The sequence below is a fragment of the Scyliorhinus canicula genome, chromosome 12 (assembly GCF_902713615.1).
Source record: "Scyliorhinus canicula chromosome 12, sScyCan1.1, whole genome shotgun sequence".
NCBI lineage: Eukaryota > Metazoa > Chordata > Chondrichthyes > Carcharhiniformes > Scyliorhinidae > Scyliorhinus > Scyliorhinus canicula.
The window spans coordinates 146,755,970-146,781,534 of NC_052157.1; the positions used below are offsets into that span (position 1 = coordinate 146,755,970).

Genomic DNA, 25,565 nt, shown 5'->3' on the forward strand with positions numbered 1-25,565 from the left:
ACACAGACAGTGACCCAGCCGGGAATCGAACCTGGGACCCTGGAGCTGTGAAGCATTGATGCTAACCACCATGCTACCCTGCTGCCCCAGAACCCTTCGAACCTGCTCTACCATTCAATCAGATCATGGCTGATCTCTTCCTGGTCTCAAATCCACCTCCTTCCCTACTTGTTCCCCATATCCCTTTAACCCATTTTTCAAATCCAAGCTTCATTTTAGAATATAACCACGTAAGGAGTAAGGAACAGGGTTCCAGAGCAGTTTAAATTCTAGGTCATCGTGTGATTGTGTTCTGGCACAAGAAGTTCAGGAGATCTTTAGGCAGCATGTGCTATATCTAGTAAATCTAGATTACAGTGACAAGGAGCAGAATTCCCCTATTCTGGAATTAAGCCACGGGACGGGAAGGCGGAGTGCTTCCCCTTGTTGAGGCCAGAGAGAAAACATGCCAAATTTTCAGGCCTGACCTCATTAATTATGGAACTGGATGCTTTGCGCCATGTTCCATAGTGTGGTGGGGCAGGCCTGATGGTTTATAGTCCACCATCCTGTCCATGCGCCATGTTGAAAACCTGTCCAGCATCACTGACCCACAAGAAAGAAGGTGGATCCCCTGAAAATTAAGATAGATCTCCAGGAGCACTCTGAGGCCTGAAGATGGACTTTCTTTTCTTTTGAGTACTTTTTAACATTTTTCCAATTAAGTGGCAATTTAGCGTGACCAATTCATCTATCCTGCACATCTTTGGGTTGAGGGGGTGAGACCCACGCAGACACGGGGAGAATGTTTAAACTCCACATGGACAGTGATCGGGGCCAGGATCGAACCCAGGTCCTTGTTGCCGTGAGGCAGCAGTGCTGACCACAGCATCACCGTGCCATCCAAGGAACATTGAGGCAAGAAGATGGACCTCCAGGGTTGCTGGAAACCCCCATTCTGAACTCTGGAGGCAGCCCCAGGCATTGTGCATGTGAGACCGGACAACTGCATGCCAATTTGTTCTTAATGTGCTTTGCCGTTGACGGGATGCAAATGGAGTTCACAACAGCCTCCAGTGGCGTTCCTGATCTGCCAAGGAAGGAGATCCCACAGGAAGTTCGCACTGGCATAAAACCGATTTTTCTTTGGGCCTCCTACTGAATTCTCACCCGCCATTGAACCCATTGGCAGGGGCATGGGAGAATTCTGTCCAAGGTTGGCTCATCAACCCCTCCTTCTCACTAAATTCGCTGAGATAATGGTCTTTGGGGAATATTTAGAGTGAAATCCTCAAAACATTATGACCCAAAATTTGATGAGCATATTTTGCTGAATCAATATTTATTTTATATATTATACATTATTTTATATATTCTATATATTCTATATTTTATATATTCTATATAAAATAAGCATTCCTATTCTCTGACAACTGTCCATGGAATATTTTTGAAAGTGGGTTTGTGTTAGAACATAGAACATAGAACAGTACAGCACAGAACAGGCCCTTCGGCCCTCAATGTTGTGCCGAGCCATGATCACCCCACTTAAACCCACGTAACCCGCAACCCAACAATCCCCCCATTAACCTTACACTACGGGCAATTTAGCATGGCCAATCCACCTAACCCGCACATCTTTGGACTGTGGGAGGAAACCGGAGCACCCGGAGGAAACCCACGCACACACGGGGAGGACGTGCAGACTCCACACAGACAGTGACCCAGCCGGGAATCGAACCTGGGACCCTGGAGCTGTGAAGCATTGATGCTAACCACCATGCTACCGTGAGGTGTTCTTGGGTTTCTTAGAGCAGCATGTTTTAGCACCAACAAGGAAGCAGGGTATACTAGATCTGGCAATGTGCAATGAGACAGGATTTATTAACAACCTCATAGTGAAGGTGCCTCGAGGTAGCAGTGATCATAATATGACTGAATTTCCATGAAGTTTGAAGGAGAGAGGAGATGATTTAAGAATAATGTTTCAAACTTAAATAAGGACAATTATGAAGTCATGAAGACAAGAGTTGGCTAAAGTGAACTGGGAAATTAGGTTAAGGGATAGGTCAGTAGCCATGCTGCGGTGGACATTTAAGACCTTTCAGATTACCTAGGACAAAAGTTCGGCGCAACATCGTGGGCCGAAGGGCCTGTTCTGTGCTGTATTTCTCTATATTTCTATATTACACAAAAGATGCATTCCATTTTGAAAGAAAGACTATAAGGATGGCACACCATCTGTGGCTAACTAAAGGAGTTAAAGATAGTATCAGGTTGAATATTCCGCAGAGTTGAGAGGCAGGTCAGATGATTGGGCGGAATGTAAAGAACATCGAAGAATGACTAAACAATAAGGAGAGAGCACTTAGAGTACGAGAGAAAGTTAGCTAGAAAGAAAAGCAGGTAGTAAGAGTTTCTACATGTATCTTAAAAATAAATAAAGTTAAGTGAGTGTTGGTCCTGTAGAGAGTGGGAATGGAGAACTAATAATAGAAAATAAGGAAATGGTAGATGAATTGAACAGATATTTTGTGTCTGTCTTCACTGTAGAGGATTCAAATAATATTCCAGAAATAATTATGAATCAGGAGGTGAAAGTGAGGGAGGAACGTAAAACAATTACAATCACCAAGGAAGGGGTACTGCGAAAATGATTAGGCCTAAAAACTGACAAGCCGCCAGGTCCTGATGGACTACATCCTAAAGTCTTAAGAGAAGTGTCTGCTGAGATAGTAGATGCATTGGTTTTAATATTCCAAAATTCCCTAGATTCTAGAAAGGCCCCATCAGATTAGTGAATACAATAGGCCAGTTAGCTTAGCAGCTGTTGTATAGAAATTGTTGTAATCTATTACTAAGGAGGTTATAGTGGAACACTTAGAAAATCTCAATGTAATCAGACAGAGTCAGCGTAGTTTTCTGACAGGGAAATCATGTTTGACTCATTTATTTGAGTTCTTTGAGGAAGTAACTTGGGTAAAGGGGAACATGTGGATGTACTGTACTTAGATTTCCAGAAGGCATTTGACAAAGTGTCTCATCAAATGATACTACAAAGAGCTCAGTATATCGGAGGTAAAATCATGGGCGGAATTTTCCCATAATTTATCAGAGTTCAAGCTTTAACTGAAAATCGGAGTGTCGAGTTTTTGGAGAAAGTCTTCTAACGTTCTGAGCAAAATAAATTTGGGGGCATGGTTTAAGGTGTCACTGGTGAGGAGGGGCCTGGTAGACCACAGTGATCAGGGTGCCCTTTAAAGAGGCTCCCCGATCTGAACTAAAAATAAACTCCCCACAGCAACCCCCAGGGAAATGGAGGACAACCCCACTCCCCACAGAGAGTCCGCCCTGGCAGTTTCCCCAGCACACATTAGCACTGCTGGATGGACTCTGCCAAGGTGCAGTGCCAACCTTTGCCGGAGGCAATTCCAGGGCACTGCCTGGGCATGTCCCTCTCCCCCTGGGGGCTATAATCACCTTTGCATTCCCGGGGTGATCCCCTCGACTCATTCACACCTTTATATACCTGTTCTAAACTACACGTCGGTGAGGTATGAATATCAAGTGACGGAGGGGGGGAGATCATGTGGCATATTAACTATATTAAAGTTTGTTTAGATGCATGACAATGAGGTTCTCGCCCTTTGGGGCAGGAACTTCATTATGCCACCACCAAGGGGCGGGGAAAATCAGGAAACGAGTTCTCGCTGATGAGAATCTCGTTTCCCGACTCCTGCAAGGTTTTGCGCTCATGCTGCCATTTGCGCTCGTGGCGGACGGGGGATTGATAGCGTAGCTGCAGAGAGGATATTTATTTTGGGAGAGTCTCGGACCAGAGGGCATAATTGCAGAGTAAGTTGTTACACATTTAAGACATGAGGGGCGGGATTTAGCGATCACCCCGCTGCGTGTTTTCCGGCGGTGGAGGCGGCTCACCAGCGGGATCTACCGACCCCACTGTTGTCAACGGAATTTCCCGGTGACAGTACCCCTCATCGCCAGGAAACCCGTGCGCTGGCATGGGACTGGAATTTCCCCATGGCGTCAACAGCCGGTAAATCCAGCCTGAGGAGAAATGTCTTCTCTTGGAGAGTAGTGAATCTGTGGAATTCTTTACTGCCGAGGTATGTAGAGGTTGGGTCGTTAAATATGTTCAAAGCTGAGATGGACAGATTTTCAATCAGTAAGGGAATCAAAGGTCATGGGGATTCCCTTGAGGATCGTAAATCTTAAAACTCTTTTCCCCGGAGAGCGGCGGAGGCAGGGTCAATGAATATTTTTAAGGGCGAGGTAGAGAGAGTCTTGTCTAACAAGGGGAGTCAAAGGTTGAAAATAATTGGGAAAGTGGAGTTGAGTTTTGTATCAGATCAGTCAAGGGCAGCAAGGTGGTTAGCACTGCTGCCTCACGGTGCCGAGGACCCGAGTTCGATCCCGGCCCAGCCCAGCTCACGGTCTGTGTGGAGTTTGCACATTTTCCCCCGTGTCTGCGTGGGTCTCGCCCCCACAACCCAAAAAGATGTGCTGGGTAGGTGAATCGCTCGCGCTAAATTGCTCCTTAACTGGGGAAAAAAAGAATTGGGCACTCTAAGTTTATTTAAAAAAAGATCAGCCCATGATCTCATTGTATGGTGGAGCAGACATGATAAGGAGCCTACTTCTGCTCCTGCATCTTACGGTCTTACAAAAGTAGAGTAGTTTTGCTACAGTTGTACAGGACATTGGCGAGAGTACATCTAGAGTACAGTGTACGGTTTTGGTCCCCTTCTTTAAGAAAGGATATAGGTGTGTTTGAAGCAGTTCAGAGAAGGTTCACTTGACTGGTGCATTGGATGCGGGGGGTTATCTTATGAGGAAAGGCCGGGACTGCAGCCATTGGAATCTAGAAGATTGAGAGGTGATTTTATTGAAGCATATAAGACCCTGAGGGGATTTGACAGGCTGGATGCTGGAAGGTTGTCCTCACTCGTGGGAGAGAATAGAACTAAGGGGCACAGTTTAAAAATAAGGGATCTCCCATTTAAGACGGAGATTAAAAGACATTTTTTCCCTGAGGATTGTAAATCCTAAAACTCTCTTCCCCAGAGAGTGGCGGAGGCAGGGTCAATTAATACTTTAAAGGGGGAGGTAGAGAGATTCCTATCTAACAAGGGGAGTCAAAGGTTATCTGGGGGCGGCGGGGCGGGGGGGGGGGGGGGGGGGGAGGGGAGGGGGGGATTGTGGCGCTGAGCCCACAATCGGATCAGCCAAAATCTTATCAAATAACAAAGCAGGCTCAAGCTGCTGAAAGGCCTTCTCCTAATTCCGGTGTTCGTATTTTCATGATCCACCTTGATTTCAGTGCCTTTGATTTGCATTTCTGGACATTGCAATCAGAGCTTCCTTAGTGCTCCTTTTTTAGCTGGTCAAATGCTTGATGTGTTGAAAATAATTCCTGTGGCTGCCGTCCTTTGACTACTGGTGTGTTGGCAATGCTGTTGCACCCTTTTATCCCTCACTGAAAATGCTGATCTTTGGTATATCTGAGGAAAACGAAAGACACAGCCAACACATACAGATCTCTAGATTGTTGATGGGTTTTGCATGTGCTGTTATCTTATGTTATTTTTCTATTATTGTAACTTCGCTTGAATGAAATATGTGTCTCCCCTGTCTCTTCACATGAACTAAACCATTAGTCAGCACCATTTGCTTCTGCACACCTGTGGTTGAAACTTTAAAAAATATTCGTTTGGGGGATCTGGGCGTCGTTGGCTGGGCCAGCATTTATTGCCCATCCCTAATGGCCCTTGGATTGCTAGGCCATTTCAGAGGCCATCTGAGAGCCAACCACATTGCTACGGGTCTGGAATCACACGTAGGCCAGACCAGGCAAGGATGGCAGATTTTCTTTCCCAAAGGGCATTAGTGAACCAGATGGGTTTTTACAACAATCGACAATGGTTTTAAGGTCAGATTTTTATTGAATTTAAATTTCACCATCTGCCATTACTCTGGATCTGTGGACTACTGGTCCAGTGACAATACCACTATGCCACCGCTTTCCCAAACTGTGCACGTATTAATATACATACATTTTGGAAACTGTTAAAGGTCTGAACTATGATTTACACTTGTGACCCTTATTGGCCTGTTGGATATTCATTGCTATTTGTGAAATTGGTCCAATCGCAATTTTTGCCATAACGTATGGACCTTGCATCTTTTTCTGACTTTACCATTCTAAAAAGTTAGCCGAAAGGTTATTTTTGTGCAGAAAACAATTCTAATTCCTCCTCGGGCTGCACATACATTAAGAGCCTAACCTGCTTTGATCTTCTGGCAGTGCTTCTGCCAAATGCACAACTGTGTACTTGGAAGTGGCAGACCGTAGATTTTAATTCCCTCCTGTACAGCTGAGATCAGGAGTCAGCGGAGTTTATTGGCCATGCTGAATTGCTCCTTACTGTGTCCAGAAATGTGCAGGGCAGGTTACAGTGGGCGTTTCCGCACAGCTGAGATTAGCTGGGCACTCTTGAGTTTTGGTTGTAAGATTTAGGAGATATGTAATTTATCAGTATTCTAGTTGGGGCTGATGTGCCTTTTATTCCTGCCGCCCTTACTCCCTTCGCCCACCCCCCTCCAATGCCCTACATGTAGAATTCCAAAGTATCCTATGCAACAAACTTGGATATCTCTACAGCAAGAATCAGAGGAACCTGGCCAAATGAGTTAAAGGAAGTGGATACTAGTTTCTGGTGTCAACGATACAAAAGGTTGAAAGTTTCAGAAATTGCCTTCAGCGTTAGTGCTATCATTATCAAATGAGGCTTCCCCGAGCCAAAGACTCATCCAATAACCACCTGTTTTTGATTTTTCATTTAGTCCAGAATACATGTTTGAAGTTAATTCTGGTTGTCAGTTGCTCTGCTTTGTGAAACTTCTTTTTGGATCAATCTTCAAATTTTTGCTCTTGGAATTTTACCCACATTTCATAAACTTGGATCGTTAAAAATTTGTTTTTGAGGTCCGGATACTTATAGCCGTCTACATAAATTCATGTGAAAACAGTAGCATATTGAACTGTAATCATCACTAATTTGTTTGAATTGTGAAGAATTTAAGCGCAAGACACATGATTTAAAAATAAAGTCCTATAGGATTATGTTGCTTCTTACGATCAAGCCAAACCATAAATTCTATTGCTTTATCTATTAGCTTCACAAGGGAGCATACAGTCTTTGCACCGGTATCCTGTTTCCACCTACGCACCCAGTTGACTGTACAATATTGCATTCCACCACTGCAAGAAATCTTTAGGATACGAGTGCTTCCTTCTTTCAATACTCTTCTGACATAAATCATTTAGGAATAGCACCAAACTATATGTCTAAATGTTATGCTTGGGGAGAGTGTGTTATGAGAGATTTTCTTGACCTCTTGCTGCAATCTGTCTCTACTGGTGGGATACAAGCCTTTTCCTGCTGGCTGCATGGATCTTGCATTGTCATCAGTTTGGCCTGTTTCAGCCAAGATCCCAACGGGCCAAAAGCCACCGTTTTCCATTGCCCATAATTTAGCACCGGTTAGAAGCCTTGACTCAATTGAGGCTACAAGATGGCTGGAATGGGAAAATGAAATGCTGCAAGATCGGCCAGCTGTTCTGAAATTGAAGGTTAAAAATGTTATTGAAGCAGGCGGAAGGGTAACTTAAATATGGTGCTACACCTGACCTCTGACTGATTAATGGTGACACTGGGTGCTAAAGTAAGAAAGGATTCCATTCCTAATTCCTGTGTGTGTGTGTGTGTGTGTGTGTGTGTGTGTGTGTGTGTGTGTGTGTGTGTGTGTGTGTGTGTGTGTAAGGGCAGCACGGTGGCGCAGTGGTTATCACTGGGACTGCGGTGCCGAGGACCCGGGTTCAAATCCTGGGTCACTGTCCGTGTGGCGTTTGCACATTCTCCCCGTGTCTGCGTGGGTCTCACCCCCACAACCCAAAGATATGCAGGGTAGGTGAATTGGCCACGCTAAATTGCCCCTGAATTGGAAAAATAAATAATTGGGTACTCTAAATTTATTAAAACCAAGTGTGTGTATAACTTTAACTCTGTTTTGAAAGTGTTTTCTCATCAGTCCCTTCTTCATGATGAACAATCTTAATCGGATTGAAATAAAAAGTTAAACAGTTCTTGCAATTAATTTTTTTTAACCACTGATTTTTAAAAAAAAGTTTTTAAAAAATTTAGCGTTCCCAATTCATATTTTCCAATTAAGTGGCAATTTTTTAGTGTGGCCTATGCACCTACCCTGCACACCTTAGTTGTGGGGGTAAAATCCCGCAAACACGGGGAGAATGTGCAAAGTCCACACGGACAGTGACCCAGGGCCGGGATGGAACCTGGGACCTCGGCGCCGTGAGGCAGCAGTGCTGACCACTGTGCTGCCCCACTAAAGAAGTATTTATAGTTATTTTAGTGTGAACGCCATTGAATTGAGCTCAACCCTTAAACAAGGTAATGTAACCTCAATATTGTGCCTTTCACGACCTCAATACGCACTTTGCAGCCAATCAAGTGTTTAGTTAAGGCTGACACCAAAGAATTCTTGATGCTGTCGCAGTTGAATATTTGTATATAATTATTTATGTACTTCTTTCTTGTAGGTTGCAATCAGTTAAAAGTTCATCTAGATTTGTGAATGCAGTGGTCACTGTCTTGTGTCCTGTTTAATTTTTAGAAGTTCATTTTCTCACCTCATGCCTCCCTTTTATGTTTCCTGAAGTGATTGTACCAAAACCATCATTTTAAAAAAAAAACATATTTTTATTCTCCTCCTTTCTCTCATTTTCTCCCAAGTTTGCACCCACCAACAATAAACAATTAGCAGTAACAAATATGTCAATCCCTATATCAACAACAACAATCCCATCCTCCCACCAAACCCCAAACATTAACCTGCATGTTAACATAAACAAATAACAAAAGGGAATCAGGAATCACCCATAGTCACTATTGACGCATTGAGTCCCCCTCCCCAACTCTTCCAACTCTCTTCCCCCCCCCCCCCCCCCCAACTAATGTTCGATGCTATCCAGTTCTTGAAAGTGCATGTTGAATAACGCCCATGAATTGTAGAACCCCTCCATTCTTCCCCTCAGTTCAAAACTTAACCTTCTCAAGAGTCAAGAATTCCAACAGGTCCCCATGCCAGGGCACAGGGTGGAGCGGCCGCTCTCCATCCCATCTGGATCCGCCTTCGGACGATCAATAAGGCGAAGGCTTCAACATCTGCCTGCTCACCCGTTCCCTACTGGCTTGTCCGACATCCTGAATATGGCCTCCCGAGGGCACGGGTCCAGTTTCACATGCACCACTTTAGAAATTACCCTAAAAACCTCCTTCTAGTAATCCTCTAGCTTTGTACAAGACCAAAATATATGAATGTGATTTGCGGGCCCCCCCCCCCACAATGTTCACACACACCTTCTACCCCTCAAAGAGCCGGCTCATCCTCGCCCTTGTAAGGTGTGCTCTATGTACCACCTTCAGTTGTAGCAGCCCAACCTCGCGCACGAGGTGGAGGAGTTCACTCTCCGGAGCACCTCACACCAGAACCCCTCCTCCATACCCTCTCCCAACTCTTCCACCTACTTTGCCTTGATCCCTTCCAGTGGTGCCTTCTCCTCTTCCAAAATAGCTCCGTAAACCACCGACATTACCCTCTTCTCCAGTCCCCCTGTTGTCAGCAAATCCTCCAGCAATGTGGAGGCCGGCTCCACCGGGAAGCTCTGTATCTCCTTTCTGGCAAAATCCTGAACCGGCATGTATCTAAACATTTCCCCCTGCTCCAGCCCATACTTCGCTTCCAGCTCCTTCAATCCTGTAAACCGACTCCCAAGAAATAAATCTTTTAGTGTCTTAATCCCCATCTCCTCCCATTTCTGAAAATTTCTGTCCCACTTCCCTGGCTCAAATCTGTAGTTCCCCCGAATTGGCATTAGCAGAACAATCCATTAACGGTAATTTGCGATTTTTCTCCTGTGCATTATAAATTTGAATTCATTTAGTTATCAATCTTTCTCTCTCAAGGCGAACAGAAAATGGAATCACCATTGAAGTGAACTGTGACTGAAAAAAATGATATAGCTTGATGGTAGATACCTTTTTAAAAAATTTAGTGTATCCAATTAATTTTTTCCAATTAAGGGGCAACTTAGCGTGGCCAATCCACCTACCAATCCACATCTTTTGGGTTGTGGGAACGAAACCCACGCAAACACTGGGAGAATGTGCAAACCCCACACGGACTCCACCCAGAGCCCCGAAAACCTCGGTGCCATGAGGCAACAGTACTAACCACTTGCACCACCGTGCTGCCCTAATGGCAGATATCTTGAAGGTCGGACCAGGCCTGCATTCGGTTGCATTGATTTAAGTTTATTATCAGTCCAGGCAAATGGTTTGTTCTCAATCATCCATTCTGAAACTGGCATTTTTCAGGATTTTTTGTGCAAGGTTGCAGTACTTTGCCGACAAAATGCATTTCACAAAGTGTAGCATCTCTTGGGACTACCCAAAGTCACTTGCCTACATTGTATAGATGTTTTTATAACCTTGTATTTTCGTTTGCCAGGCGATTGGATGATGACATTCGAACCGTAGTGAGAGGACAGACTAATGTTGGACAAGATGGCCGACAGGTATAAAACCACATTTCTCGATTGGTCCTCTTTTATAATCTGTGTTATGCTTGAAGTTCCCTATTTAGTCATGCCTGAGTCAATAGCTGCAAACTGACATGACGGAGGATAGGATCAGTTGTCGCTCATGGATGGTCTGTTTGTTTGATTGTCTTATTTGTGTTAAACTGGATTCAACCATGAACAACCTTTTGGAGGTTTTTTTTTACAAAAGACTGTGGGAGATGGGAATTTATTTCCCACCCCTTATGTGTAGTACCTCAGGTCACATTAGTAACAGAACATAAGCAGCACCTCACTGGAGCACAGCAGAGTTGATGAAGATGAGAGACAAAAGGTTCAGGAGTAACCAAAAAGGCATAGAAGGTGTGCCATATGAAGTTGTGAAGATATCTTTAGAAGGAAACAGAATGAATGCAACCGAAGGGCGCAAACATGATCAAAATAACCAAAACATATGTTGGGAGGGTCACGGGTGAGTACTCCTAATGTGGTTGGCACAAAACCTTGAGTTCTGAACCAGAATTGGTCTATTTGTGTTTTTACAGGGCAGCACGGTAGCACAAGTGGATAGCACTGTGGCTTCACAGCGCCAGGGTCCCAGGTTCGATTCCCCGTTGGTCACTATTTGTGCGGAGTCTGCACGTTCTCATCGTGTCTGCGTGGGTTTCCTCCGGGTGCTCCGGTTTCCTCCCACAGTCCAAAGACGTGCAGGTTAGGTGGATTGGCCATGATAAATTGCCCTTAGTGACCAAAAAGGTTAGGAGGGGTTATTGGGTTGCAGGGATAGGATGGAAGTGAGGGCTGAAGTGGGATGGTGCAGACTCGATGGGCCGAATGGCCACTTTCTGCACTGTATGTTCTATGTAATTGTTTGTCAGCCTCTCAGTTTCTTGCCATTTCTTCTATCTCTCCTGCCTCTTACATGTCCTCCTTCACTTGTTTCTCTTGTCCTCCTCTTTTGTTACGCTTTCTTTCAATTGTCACTTTTTCTTATTTCCTTGGCATTCATTCTTTCCCTTTCTTCATCTTGTCCAGCCTTTCCTTTCATTTTTCACATTTTGGTAGAACGACTTGGGATGGATTGGGAAGCCCTCAAACTGGACTTGCAACTATGCAGGCAGGGCGAGGAATCATTTGCACACTGCAGGCACGTAGGTTAACACGTGGGCCAGGGAGCACCTGAGTCAGGAAAGCTGACAGGTAGGCTTTGTTCAGACAAGCAAGTGAACAAGCCCATCAACAGGTATTAGTGTGGCTGAGTCAGCTAACAGGCTGACAAAGTGGCCTGAAAGGCTCATGAGGCGTGCAAGTAGGAGACTTTCACAATACATGATGCACAATCCAGAGTGTTTCCCAGTCATCTTCCATCTGACCACATCTGTTTGCAATCCACTCACCCTGACCAGATCTAATTTGTTCCTGCTCCAAGGTCTCTTGACCTGTGGTTTCACACTAATTAGCAGAGTTCGTCCCTTCCACTATACTCAGTGAGTAAACGGGTGGAGTAAGAAGCATTTTAAAGCACCTTCGGTTGTGTTGGAGTGCGAATGGTTCCAGGGGGATCAGGATCAGGCCACTGAAGGACCCAAGGGAAATGGGTCAGATGGAACTGTGGCATGCATGGGTGGGGTTCAGTTGTAGCAACTAAACAGAATTGGTAGGTGGAGCCAAAATGAGGCAGTGTGAACTGCAGCCTATTGGTTGGAAGCAAAGCATTGGAGCTGAAGTGGTTAATAATGTCCAATTGGTAATCAAACCAAATACAGTGAATTGAGCATAATATAAACAGAGCTGGAAAAAATAAGCAGGTCTGTTAGCATCTTTGGAGAGAAAAACAGGGTTAAATGTTTGAAGTCCAGTATGACTCTCCACACGCCAAATTGGTCATCCTGCTCCTGACACATCATGAGGGTTCTTGTTATAACCTGCAAATACCTTACTGGGTGGAAACAATTAACTTCCCCGTGAACCTTGCAGAATACAAGCTCCCCCTTAAAGGGCTAGGCATCTCTAAAGGATAAACAGATGTACAGTATATAAAGCCACCCAGTTTGGCACAAGGCAGATCCAGTTGGGATCTACTGTGTAATATATATATAATAGTTATTGCAAATAAACAAAGTTTCTTTGAACTACTTGGTGTGGACTCCTTCATGGCTGTATAAAAGTTCTTCAAGAGGTAACTCTTTTAAAAATATATATATATTTTTATTCAGAACATTTCCGATTTTACAATATACACAATAATCACTTAACTTCATACAATTTTTGCAATAAACAAACAACCCACCCCATATGTCCCCCTTTTGTGCAAACATCCCCCCCCCCCACTTTCTGATGACTACCAGTTCTTAAAGAAGTAGATAAACAGTCTCCACCTCGAACAGAACCCCTCCTCCTCCGACCCCTTAATGGCATACTTAATTTTCTCCAGATGCAAAAATTCTGATAGGTTCCCCCACCCAAATCGTTGCTCTAGACGGCTCCGATACCCGCACCTTAGCAGAGTTTCCTCCAGGCTATCAGATGGGCAAAAACCAAATCATCAGTCCATTCCCTCCTGCAGCTCTGGTTTATCTGAAACCCCAGATATTGCCACCCACGGGAACGGCGCAACCGTTACCCCCAAACTTTGAGATATTCTCGAAAGAGTACTCCCAGAACTTCCCTAATTTAGGGCAACACCAAAACATGTGCAAGTGGTTTGCCAGCCCCCCTTGGAAAACGCTCGCATCGGTCCTCCACCTCTGGGGAAAAAACTCATTCATGCATGTTTTAATCATGTGTGCTCTGAGCATCACTTTAAACTGGATTAGGCTCATCCTTGCACATGAGGTAGAGTTTACCCTGTGTAGGGCCTCCATCAAATGTACAGCCCAACTCTTCTCCCATTTTCTCTTTATCTCCTCCAGCAAAGCCATCCCTCTCTCCATCAACGGCCCATAAATATCAGAGATCTTCCCTTCCCTACCTCATCCAAAGACACTACCTTATCCATCAAAGAGGGGGGGAGGGAGCTGAGTATTACCAGTCCACACTAGAATAGCCTCTGCCAACTTCTGTCTCTCTGTTCTTCCTGCCTTATCCATGTGAGCCTTAATCAAGATCAGCTCCCCACTAATCGCCTTCTTTAATGCCTCCCAGAACGTGGAAGGTGAGACATCACTCTTATTAAGTTCCACCTACGCTCCGATAGCAATGGCTATCCTCTCGCATGCCCCTTTATCTGCTAGCAATGTCACATCCAACCTCCACGGGGATCGCTAGCAACCCCCCTCCAACCACAAATCCACATAGTGTGGAGCATGGTCAGATTTGGAAAACGCCGAATATTCCAACCCTACCATCCCAGGGAGCAGCACCTTACCCACTATGAAAAAGTCAATGCAGGAATAAACCCAGTGCACATGTGAGGAAATGGAGAACTCCTTCTTTCCCAACCTCGTTTGATCCCTAATCCTCAGGGCAGGGTAGCATGGTGGTTAGCATAAATGCTTCACAGCTCCAGGGTCCCAGGTTCGATTCCCGGCTGGGTCACTGTCTGTGTGGAGTCTGCACGTCCTCCCCCTGTGTGCGTGGGTTTCCTCCGGGTGCTCCGGTTTCCTCCCACAGTCCAAAGATGTGCGGGTTAGGTGGATTGGCCATGCTAAATTGCCCGTAGTTACGGGTATAGGGTGGATACGTGGGTTTGAGTAGGGTGATCATGGCTCGGCACAACATTGAGGGCCGAAGGGCCAGTTCTGTGCTGTATGTTCTATGTTCTATGTCTCCAAGTGGTAACTGAATAAGAATATGCATTTTGTTCAAATGTTGGTTTAAAGGCTAATTTTTAACCAGGAGACAAATTGAAGATGCCGATCACACCAACTTTACAACATTTTTAAAGTAGTCATTCCAGCTATTTGATTTTTAAAAAAAATGAACAATTTGCTTGTATATTTTCTGCTATTAACATGACTAAAACTAGCTGTTTGAATCCAGTTGGTTTTTATTGACTCACATCTCAGCAGTTGGATAATGGCTAAATCTCTATTTCAGCTAGGGCAGTCATTAGCCCACAGTCAAGAGCATGTGCAAGATGCAAGGCTTTTAACTATACCGATCAGCAAGAATTCTTCCTACAAGTTGCTTTCTGGGGCTGAAGGACCCATGTAGCTCATCTGCAGAATGTTAACCATCAGCCTTCTCTCTCCTGCTGGCTGCATATAAGTGATTTTAAGGCTGTAATTTAGTCAAAGTGTTCTGATCTCGTCTAAACCTTTGAGACGAGTGCAGTTCCCTCATCCATATGGAGATGCTCATATTCTATAAGAATGCCAGTGCAAAAAACAGATACTGAAAGGTTTTCCTATTTGGGGACCTATTATTAAAACAGGGAGCATCCGGTAGTTTTAAATTCCTTTGTGCAAATATGCAAGCTTGCGTTTGTTAGAATGAAATACAAAACTCTACAGGCCTTTTTCCCCCTTGCTTGTCTGGTTACAGGACAGTGGTACGAGCACTGTCCCCTGTCATTGCTCTTTGTTATTTCTCCGCCTGTTGCAAGACACGTTTTGGGAACACTGAGCTCCCTTTGCACGTGCACGCAACCCTATATTTATTAGAAGCCGCTCTTTCAATCTAAGCATTTCGATCTGCCGTATCTGCCGATCTGCTCATAACGTTAGTGCATTTAACTGGAACCTTGTTTTTGGTGAGACGGGGAACCGGTGAAGCCGTCTGGGAGAACCACTCCTTCGCTTCGCCAGTAGCCATAACCTAGAAGTGTTTAAAAAGAAAGAAAGCCGATTAAGCAATAGAGAGCAGGCTATAAATATTTATAGCCTAATTTTAAAAAAATATATGTAAGTGACAAAATGCCAAGAAAAGTGTGGAAATAGTTTAATTGTTTCCATATTTTGTGTGCTTTCAAAGGACAATGTGAGATATTGTAACATGTGACATAATACCATCACTAAGCAAAGAAAAGCTGAATTCATTTGTAGCAGTTATATGTGTGCGTGTGCATATATATAAAAATACACACACACACTCTGATCTGTGCAAAATTAGCTGATGTTAGTGACAGTAATGTGATGACTTTAACGATACTAAAATAGGTGGGAAAGCAGGCAGTGAAGAGGAGATGAAGATTGTGCAGACGGCTTTGGATAGGTTAGGAGATTGGGCCAAAGTTTGGCAGATGGAGTTTAATGTTGATAAGCATGAGGTTATCCATTTGGCTGAAAAAATCAAAAGGCAAATTATTATCTAAATGGAAAGAAGGTTCAAGATGCATCTGGGCAGAGGGATCTGGGTGTCTTTGTTCGTGAATCGCAGGAAGTCGGTATGCAGGTACAGCATGTAATTAAAAAGGCAAATGGAACACCAGCGTTTATTACAAAAGGATTGGAGTATAAAGTGGAGAAGTGTTATTGCAATTGTATCAGGTGTTGGCGAGACCACATCTGGAGTATTGTGTCCAGTTTTGGTCTCCTTATTTGAGGAAAGATGTGATGGCATTGGAGGCAGTTCAGAGGAGGTTCACTGGATTGATTCTGGGGTTAAAGGGTTGACATATGAGGAGAGATTAAACTGTTTGGACTAACATTCGGTGGAGTTTATAAGAAGGAGAGGCGCTCTGATCAAGGTATATAAAATACTAAAAGGAATTGATAAAGTAAACGTAGACCAAATGTTCCCCCTTGTGGAGAAATCCAGAACAAGTGGACATGGATATAGGTTTAGAGGCGGTAGATTTAGAGCTGAGATGAGGAGGAACTACTTCTCCCCGAGGGTGGTGAATTTGTGGAACTCGCTGCCCCATACTACAGTGGAATCTGAGCGAGATGGATTTGAGATCGGGAAGAGATCAGCCATGATCTGATTGAATGGCGGAGCAGGCTCAAAGGGCTGAATTGCCTACTTCTGCTCCTACATCCTATGTTCCTATGGTGATGCCCCCAAGCTAAAAAGGAAAAATTCATCTGGGATGCCATTCCTGATTTTCTAGTTTTGCTGCAAATTGCTTGCTGCTGCTGCTCTTGGCTTCACGGTGTGGTTCTCTTATTGCTGAATAACCCAGCATATGACGGCAGGAGAATCCGGCATTCATGGCATCTTGGCACTGCCAGGGTGCTCAGGTAACACTGTCAGGTTGACAGGGACATTACCAGGGTGCCCAGGTGCCAGGTTGGCACTCCCAGGAATCGGGCCCCAGGGGGTTTTTACTGGGGTGAGGGGGAGCTGAAGGGGCGGGGGCGGGGGGGGGGGGGGGGGGGGGGGGGGGGGGGGGGGGGGAAGAGAGAGAGAGAGAGAGAGAGAGAGATCGGGGCAGCTAGACAAAAGGGCACCCCGATGTGCGAGGAGCCTTAACGACTCTTAAGTGTGGCTTCAGTGGAGAGAAACTTCCCGAGTCCAAAAGAAATAGCTAAACGCGCCCAAAACTGGACATAAATTATTTTCCAGTTAAATTGCATCCCTTATTACTGAGGATTCCGGATAAGGTGTAAAAGGCCTGCTAATGTTCTTGGTGTTTGTCACTTGTGGTGCTGTCTTTAGTGGCCACAGGGAGTCCAAAATGAGAGGCCTAAAGAAACTTATTTTATTACGTAGTAAACTATATACACAGTACATGCCAGGTCCCAGCCGGGACTACCCATACTCGGCTCCCATCTGGGCCGGCTTTTATGCAGGGGCCCATTTCGTCCAGCACGGAAGCTCGTATTCCACGAGGCTCGCGAGGAGGCTAATTGGTCTGTCCCCATAAGTTTCATGTGGGTTATAACGCTGTCCTACTGCTGTCTGTGCTTTGGCGTGAGGAATTAAACTCCTGGCAGCTGAGGGCATGAGGGAAGTACGTGAATTTGCGGATGGCTGTGTAACTCTGGTTTGCACAAGCCCATGTACACACAACATACAGTGCAGAGGAAGGCCATTCGGCCCATCGAGTCTGCACCAACCCACATTAAGCCCTCACTTCCACCCTATCCCCGTAACCCAATAACCCCTCCTAACCTTTTTGGACACGAAGGAAAATTTATCATGGCCAATCCACCTAACCCGCACATCTTTGGACTGTGGGAGGAAACCGGAGGAAACCCCCACACACATGGGGAGAACGTGTAGACTCCTCACAGACAGGAAGGATCACCTCACCATGTGAATGGTAAATTTTGTGCTTTGAAGTGCCCGTGTGGGTACAGACATTGTCAGGTCAATATTGGAAATGTGCCCAATTTGGAATTGGCTTCAAAATTCAAATTTAAGAACGATTGTATAATTTATGTCTACGGTGCTTTAGCATAATAAACAATGGACTCCCACAGCGTTGGAAAGTATAAATGTCACCCTGTCCTGATCCTTTACAATGCTTATTAATCATATGTTAGACAGGAGAAGGTAAGATTTTGTCTTTGGGATTAGGGAAGTAAGATTGTCATGTTCATTTTTCATATCAGAGCTGGCCTTTAACTGCTTGATAATGTAGCGTGGAGAGCTGTAGCTCTGTGGCCCAGACTGCCACAATTTAAAGGGCCAAGGTAGGATTGCATCAGTTTGTAACTAGAGATGCACAGCGATGAAAATTATCACGTGGAATTTGAAAGAAATTCCCTCCCACAAAGCCGTATCACATCAATTCACGTGTCAGCAGTTATCACGTCTATATCAAAGAGCAAACCTTCCCAATGGCTGATGCAGTGGCCCTCGTACAACTCTGCAAACTCCCAGAGAGGGCATTGGCGATCTTGCCTTATTCAAACTTAAATAGAATGACAGGCAGGGGCTGCAGTGCATCTGTGGATGGGTCAGGTTGTAGTCAGTACAAAAGCTGTTTGAGATTCCTTTCTGAGCCTGATAACTGTACCATCCCGGGAAGTAGTGTAAATCCCGCAGGAAGTGGGACCGAGAAAAAACAAACGAGGAGCGGATCAGTTTACTGGACTGTCTTCACACATGTTACTGCTTCCAGATGTGGCTTTCACTCCGAACAGAGCTTCCATTGTTGAATTAACTGTGAGGTGACAACGTTCTATTTGGTTTTGGAGTGATGAATAAACGGGTTTTCAAGTCCTGATGTCAGGAACAGACAGTTAATTTTTTTGTTCCCACTGGTGTTTGTGCTAGTTTCACGTTCTCGCCCTGCAATAATTCAAAAAAAACGTCAGTCTAACATTTTTTTTTCTTCTTCTTAAAAATAAATTTAGAGTATTATTTTTTCCAATTAAGGGGCAATTTAACATGGCCCATCCACCTAGCTTGCACATTTTTAGATTGTGGGGGCGAAACCCACGCAAACACGGGGAGAATGTGCAAACTCCACAAGGACAGTGATCCAGGGCCGGGATTCAAACCCGAGTCCTCAGCGCCGTCGGCAGCAATGCTAACCACTGTGCCACCGTGCTGCCCACATGCTAACATTATAACCTCTAAAGTTCAATTTACACTGATGGCAAACTAGTATTTAAAAAAAACCCCACAAATGCCATTGCAATTTAATTGACCTTGATTAGCCGACATTTATTACCCACTCCTTGATGCCTTTGATTGCTATTACAATTGGGTGAGTTGCTTGGTTGCCTCAAGGATATTAAGAATCAATCACCGCGGCAGATTCCCTTCCTTGAAGGATATCATGAACCAGTTTGATTGTTACAAGAATTCAGCGTTTTTTCGCAGTCATCTACTTGCTGGTCCTGATCCACAAATTAATTATTCAGTTTCACAACTTACCATGAAGCCACCAATTTCGACAACACTAGCAGAGCTTGATAACCATTGCACCGCTGCTTTTGTTATAGACATGACTGCTGTTTTCCCTCGGTTTGCGCTGTTACCCAAGATTTTGTTGTTTGCCTTTAGAAAAACTTGTTATTCCCTTCCCATTTTGCATTCTTATTTTCACTGTTTTATACTCTCACACCAGCTGCCACTGTGCCATGTATTAATATTGATCAGGGACGCAGGTTGTCTGGTCCCAGGCCTCGAACAATGCCACCATTGAACAGCCTGCTTGCACTTGATTTGTTTCTTGTTAAATAACCCAAATTACAAGTATGGGTGTACTCTTGCTTAATAAACTGCAAGTCATCTATATGCCGTGGCCCACTCTGTCACCCACATTGCCATCACACAGTTGTTGCTGAGCTTCACTGTCTCTCTGTGTCTCAGAAATTGACGTTGATTCTCATTTTTGGATCTCTACGTGGTCTGACGTCTTCCTGCAACCATGATCTCCTCCAGTGATATGTCCCAGCATGCAATGTCTGCTCCTACACCACTTATCATATATATCAATTTCTGCTCCATCAGCCGAAGTTAATGTTTCAGTTATACATCCACTCCATCAACATGCCCGCTCATCTTCACCTTAACATCACCTCACTCCATCCCTGCCTCAGCTCACTAGCTACTGAAGCCCTCAACCATGACCTTGTTACCTTTAGACATGGCTATTTCAGTGCTCTCTTGGCTGGCCTCCCATCTTCCACCCTCCGTAAACGTGAGTTCATTCAAAACTCTGCTCCTGTAAACGAACTTGTATAAAGGCCTGATCACCTATTCCCTTGTGCTCGCTGACCTGCGTTTCGTCCTGATTTGGGAGTGTCTCGATTCTGAAAATTTCAGCCTTGTTTTCATGGTTCCAGCCCTCTCTATCTCTAATCTTGTCCAACCCTGCACCCTCCAAGAACCAAGTGCTCCTCCATTTCTGGTCCCTTTGCCCATTGCTGATTTTAGTTGCTCCAGCATTGGCAGCCAAGCCTTCAGGTGGGGAGGCCCCAAGCTCTGGAATTCCTCCTTTAACCTCTCTGCCTCCCTACCTCTCTCGCCCCTCCTTATAAACTACCTCCAACCAGGCTTTTGGTCATCTATCCCAAAGTCTCTTTTGGTGGCTCTGTGCCAGATTTTGTTTGAGCTGTTTCACCACATTAAAGGTTGTATGTAAATGCAAGTTAATATTGATGCTTCAGCCATTTGTGTCTTTCACGGGACGTTGGCATTGCTGGCTGAGACAGCATTTTAATTACCGTTCCCTAATTCCCCTTGAGAGGATGGTGGTGAGTGGCCTTCTTGAATCGCTGCAGTCCATGTGGTGTAGATGCATCCACAGTGCTGTTGGCGACGGAGTTCCAGGATTTTGGCACAGCGGCAGTGCAGGAGTGCTAATATAGTTTCAAGTCAGGATGGTGAGTGACTTGGAGGGCTTGCAGGCTGTGGTGTTTTGCATCTGCATTGGCCTTCTCGGTGGTCGAGGTCATGGGTTTGGAAGGTGATTTTGGAGAAGTCTTGGTGAGTTTCTGCAGTGAATCTTGTAGATGGCACACACTACTGCCCCTATGCATCAGTGGTGGGAATGTTTAAAGGTGGTAGATAGTTTGCCCCGGATGGTATCAAGATCCCAATGCCTGAGGGATAAGGTGGCCTGAGGTTAGGGGCAGGCACTGTGAGCAAGTGCATTGGGACCTGTGTGAGACACAAGTACATAACCCTTCACATTGTGAGAGCAAATGCCATTTCCTTCTTACCCTAATTATTCCATCCTTTTCATACAACCTAATCTTTACACTCGCCCTCTTAGCAGCTTTACCTTCTGCTCAGTGAACTGACATCAATACACAAACCATATTCTCTACCTCATCGGTGCCTAATGTTGGTGGTCATGGTGGGGGTGCAAATGTGGCAGGTGGTGGCAATGGGTCTACTTTGGATGAATGCACCAATTTAGTTCCTGTAACATCCAAATGGCCACAAACTACCCAGCTACCCAACAGTCATACTGTTGTGCCATGTTGGTGTGTAGCTATGATGTGGAGATGCCGGCGTTGGACTGGGGTGGGCACAGTAAGAATTCAGGTTAACCTGGTGCTGTAAGATTTTTTACTGTGTGTAGCTGTGCGAGTCCTGGCCAAGTGCATGACCACACCCTGAGAGATGGGCGGAATGAGGGTAGGTGGAATGACAAAGGATTGTGCCAAATGTGGTGTATATCAGTCATCCTCTAAGGCATAATACGATCGTGAGTCAGTACGGAAGATTGTGAGCAGTTGACATTGCCAAGAAGCTGCCATCTCCATGGCTGTCTTGTGAAGCATTTCCAGCCTTAACTTGGTAGAGTGCGCTCCTTCATCACTATGGCAGCGATGAGTGTTTTTTTCCTAAGGAAAGCCAATGATGGGCCATCTCTTCCAGTGTCAGCAACTCGTCGGACAACTAATACAGTTGGTTGTGAATGTTGGAAAAACAGGAAACTTTGGAAAAACTCAGCAGGTCTGGTCTCATCTGTGGAGAGAGGGTGTTAACGTTTCGAGTTCACACGACTTCTTCAGATTTCTGACTATTGATTGACGTCCCCTCCATGTGATGCAGCACCTCCATGCACTTCCTGCCTTACATACCTTCACAGCAGGAACTCCTTACGAGCCCACCTTTTAAATCCCGATTGAGTCACATAATCCATGTTGGGCCGGTTTCCCGATCTTCACAGCATCCAAGGTTGGTGGGCCCAACACCAGTTAGCCCCCACTCCCCACCCTAAAAATCGTGACATCACGCAGGAGTCGTTTAGTACTCCGTTTCCAAAATGTGAAGCTGGTGCAAAAACTCGTGAACTGAGGAAGTGAGTAGCATTTGCGTTTTCAGACATGCAGGCCACAATGCTCGGCGAGTGGTTTCAGGTCAGGGGTCAGAATGGGGAGGGGGGGGTGGCTGTGGGGCTTTTTGTCCATGAGGCCTTCAAGCCATCTTTAAACATTGTGGATACCCATAACAGAGGAAACTACAGCTGCTGTCTGTCTGTCCTATCAAAAACATCCAGGACACAGCCCTGGAAAGAAGAGCTTGTCATATGAGGAACGGTTGTGGACTCTGGATCTGTACTTGTTGGAGTTTAGAAGAATGAGGGGGGATCTTATTGAAACTTACAGGATACTGCGAGGCCTGGATAGAGTGGACATGGAGAGGATGTTTCCACTTGTAGGAAACACTAGAACTAGAGGACACAATCTCAGACTAAAGGGACGATCTTTTAAAACAGAGATGAGGGGGAATTTCTTAAGCCAGAGGGTGGTGAATCTGTGGAACTCTTTGCCGCAGAAGGCTGTGGGGGCCAATTCACTGAGTGTCTTTAAGACAGAGATAGATAGGTTTTTGATCAATAAGGGGATCAGGGGTTATGGGGAGAAGGCAGAAGAATGGGGATGAGAAAAATGTCAGCCATGATTCAATGGCAGAGCTGACTTGATGGGCTCAGTGGCCTAATTCTGCTCTTATGTCTTATGGTCTTAACTCTTTTTGACTGTGAGCAGCCTCAAGCTTCACAGCTGAAGGCTATTGCTAATAAGGAAGTGGCCTTGTTATTTGTGAGAGCACTTCACAGCTGCAGGGTATATTTGCTGCTTGTGGCTGCAAATACCTGGAGGCTGTGGTTGCTGGTTCCTTTTTTTTCTGTAGCCGGAAAGAAGGACACATTTTTCTAAATACCTGGAACACTGGGCTCAGGTGGACGTATGAGTCCAGGCGGCAATCTGGTTTGAAGCAAGAAGACCCTGCAGGACCTACTGACAGCGCACTCCCACATATCCTCTGAATGGGGGTCTGCATTGGGGGGCCTTTGACCTTAGACCACTGAGGGGCGCGGAGGGCGACAGAGGGTGGGGGTGCAGGCAGGCCTGCTGTGAAGATTGATGTGACAGAAGCTTCACATGTATCAGGTGGATCATGTTTTAATAGTGGACATTGGACATTTTCATTGCCCCTGGCAGCAGAGTGTGACCCACCCTACCCCGTGTCCACTCAGTAATCCTCAATCTTCTTGATCTGACGTGTTCTACTGCTAGGTCTAGGTGTGCCTCCAGGATGCACATCAGAGGTGGAGGCAGCCTGCTGCCTTTTGTGCCCTGTGGAGGACCTGGAGCCGAGGACCCTGACTGACCTACTGGTGGCATCGCGTGCTGCCCCGTTCTGCCCACTACCCTTGATGCGTCGTTGTCGGGTGCAAGGGATTTTGAAGAACTGGAGACCACTGTTGTCTTCTTGGTAGCAGACCGTGTTGGCCTCCAGCACGTCGTCCTCCCTGACTGTGCCTGTAGGGCCCTGGGGTCTCCATGGAATGGAGGGGCAGCCAGAGTGCGCTTCGGAGGTCTCTGCGTCACCTGGCTCTGCCAGGCCTGGTGGCTTCCCATTGTCTGAAACCATGGTGTTGATGCCTTCCGTGATGGTCCTCAGTGACTGGCCCATGCTCTGCCTTGCCCTGGCAATGTCCACTTGCATCATGCCCCTCAGCAACCAGGACATGATATTGAGGCCCTCTGCCGTGGTCCCCACCCACTGACAGCCGCTGCCCCCACCCACTGACAGCCGCTGCCACTGACTCCCAGGTGGTATTGGTGACCCTCGGGGGAACAGGATGTCCCATCTCGCAGCCACAACGTTGAAAAGACTTGCCAGGTTGGCACCCCAAAGCGGTGAGCAGGTCTGCGCCTTACCATGCTTGCTCATTGACTTAAATGAGTGGCGAGGGAATGGTTAATAGCAGCTCCCCTTGCTGAGGCATGAGTTTGGTGAATAAGACGGCACGGGAGCCAATAATGGTGAGAAGCTAATGAGGGGCTCATTTCCGGCACTAAGTGCCTTTAAATACGGGACGCAACTCGTCAATGCGGCCATCAAGAAACACTCTGCCAATCGGGCCCAAAATGACACCGAAATTTTCCCATTAAATCACGCTCACTATGTGGAAAATGAACTTTGTTTAAATGCAGTTTTATAAAAACAATGGATGCGAAGGGGAAATTATTCTTCAATTTCCTAGAAGTAAAGATGACCATGATAATCTAAGGGATGTTCTAATAATTTAAAAAAATCAGTGCGATAGATTGGAGTAGGGCCTGTGTGGAACAACTCGAAACTTATAACTTCTGCATATAAAAGACCATTTTGAATCTCTCTCAATAGTGGTCATTGTGGTTTAAGGGTCACAGAAGTTTTATTGTGAACACAATGCCAGGGGGTGTTATTGTAACCTGGAAAGCATTATGTTATTTTCAGGATATGCATGGTTTGCAGATAGTAAAGGGACAATTGTTCTTTTTATAAAGAAGGTATGCGGTGGTTCAGTCGTCTGAAGATTGGGATTCTAAACAGCCTGCCGAGTTGTAATTTGTCTTTAAGATATTTTTCTCATTGATTTCAGCAGCAACTTTTGAAAAATGACTACAGGTTCTAAATGTGAGCTTTTCAATAATTGGAGTTCAACTAAAAAAAAAAGAGGAAATTAACCGGACTGCTGCCAGTCTTTGTGGGGAGGGTAGTGGAGGCAGTGTTAATTTGGATGGTAACTTTGACATCCAGAGACACACAGGCACACACCACGATTCTGTCTTATCCGCATATGGACACAGCAAAAATATATTGTAGCTTGTCGGGCACTAGCAAAACGTATGGTTGCACGGTGTGCTCAGATTATAAGGTGGCCAGTTGCACTCCACAAAGCTAAGTTTGGGCGAATGTCACAGTTGGCTAATTCTCCCACCATCTGGGCCGTCATATGTGGAAAAGTGTGAGGTTATGCACATTGCAAGGAGGAATGGAGGCATAGACTATTTTCTAAATGGGGAAATGCTCAGGAAATCAGAAGCACAAAGAGACCTGGGAGTCCTTGTTCAAGAGTCTCTTAAGGTTAACGTGCAGGTTCAGTCGGCAGTTAGGAAGCCAAATGCAATGTTAGCATTCGTGTCGAGAGGGCTAGAATACAAGAGCAGGGATGTACTTCTGAGGCTAAATAAGGCTCTGGTCAGATCCCATTTGGAGTATTGTGGGCAGTTTTGGGCTGCGTATCTAAGGAAGGATATGCTGGCCTTGGAAAGGGTCCAGAGGAGGTTCACAAGAATGATCCCTGGAATGAAGAGCGGGTCAAATGAGGAACGGT

At 45.5% G+C, this 25,565-nt stretch overlaps 1 protein-coding gene across 1 annotated transcript in view; it reads left to right on the forward strand.

Annotated features, from left to right (window-relative positions):
• vps53 (VPS53 subunit of GARP complex) overlaps positions 1 to 25,565 on the forward strand; it is a 269,146-nt gene that overhangs the window by 24,149 nt on the left and 219,432 nt on the right. The window contains exon 4 of the mRNA XM_038814428.1: positions 10,591 to 10,657. Coding sequence (XP_038670356.1) covers positions 10,591 to 10,657 — 67 coding nt within the window. The remainder of the gene's footprint in view (positions 1 to 10,590; positions 10,658 to 25,565) is intronic.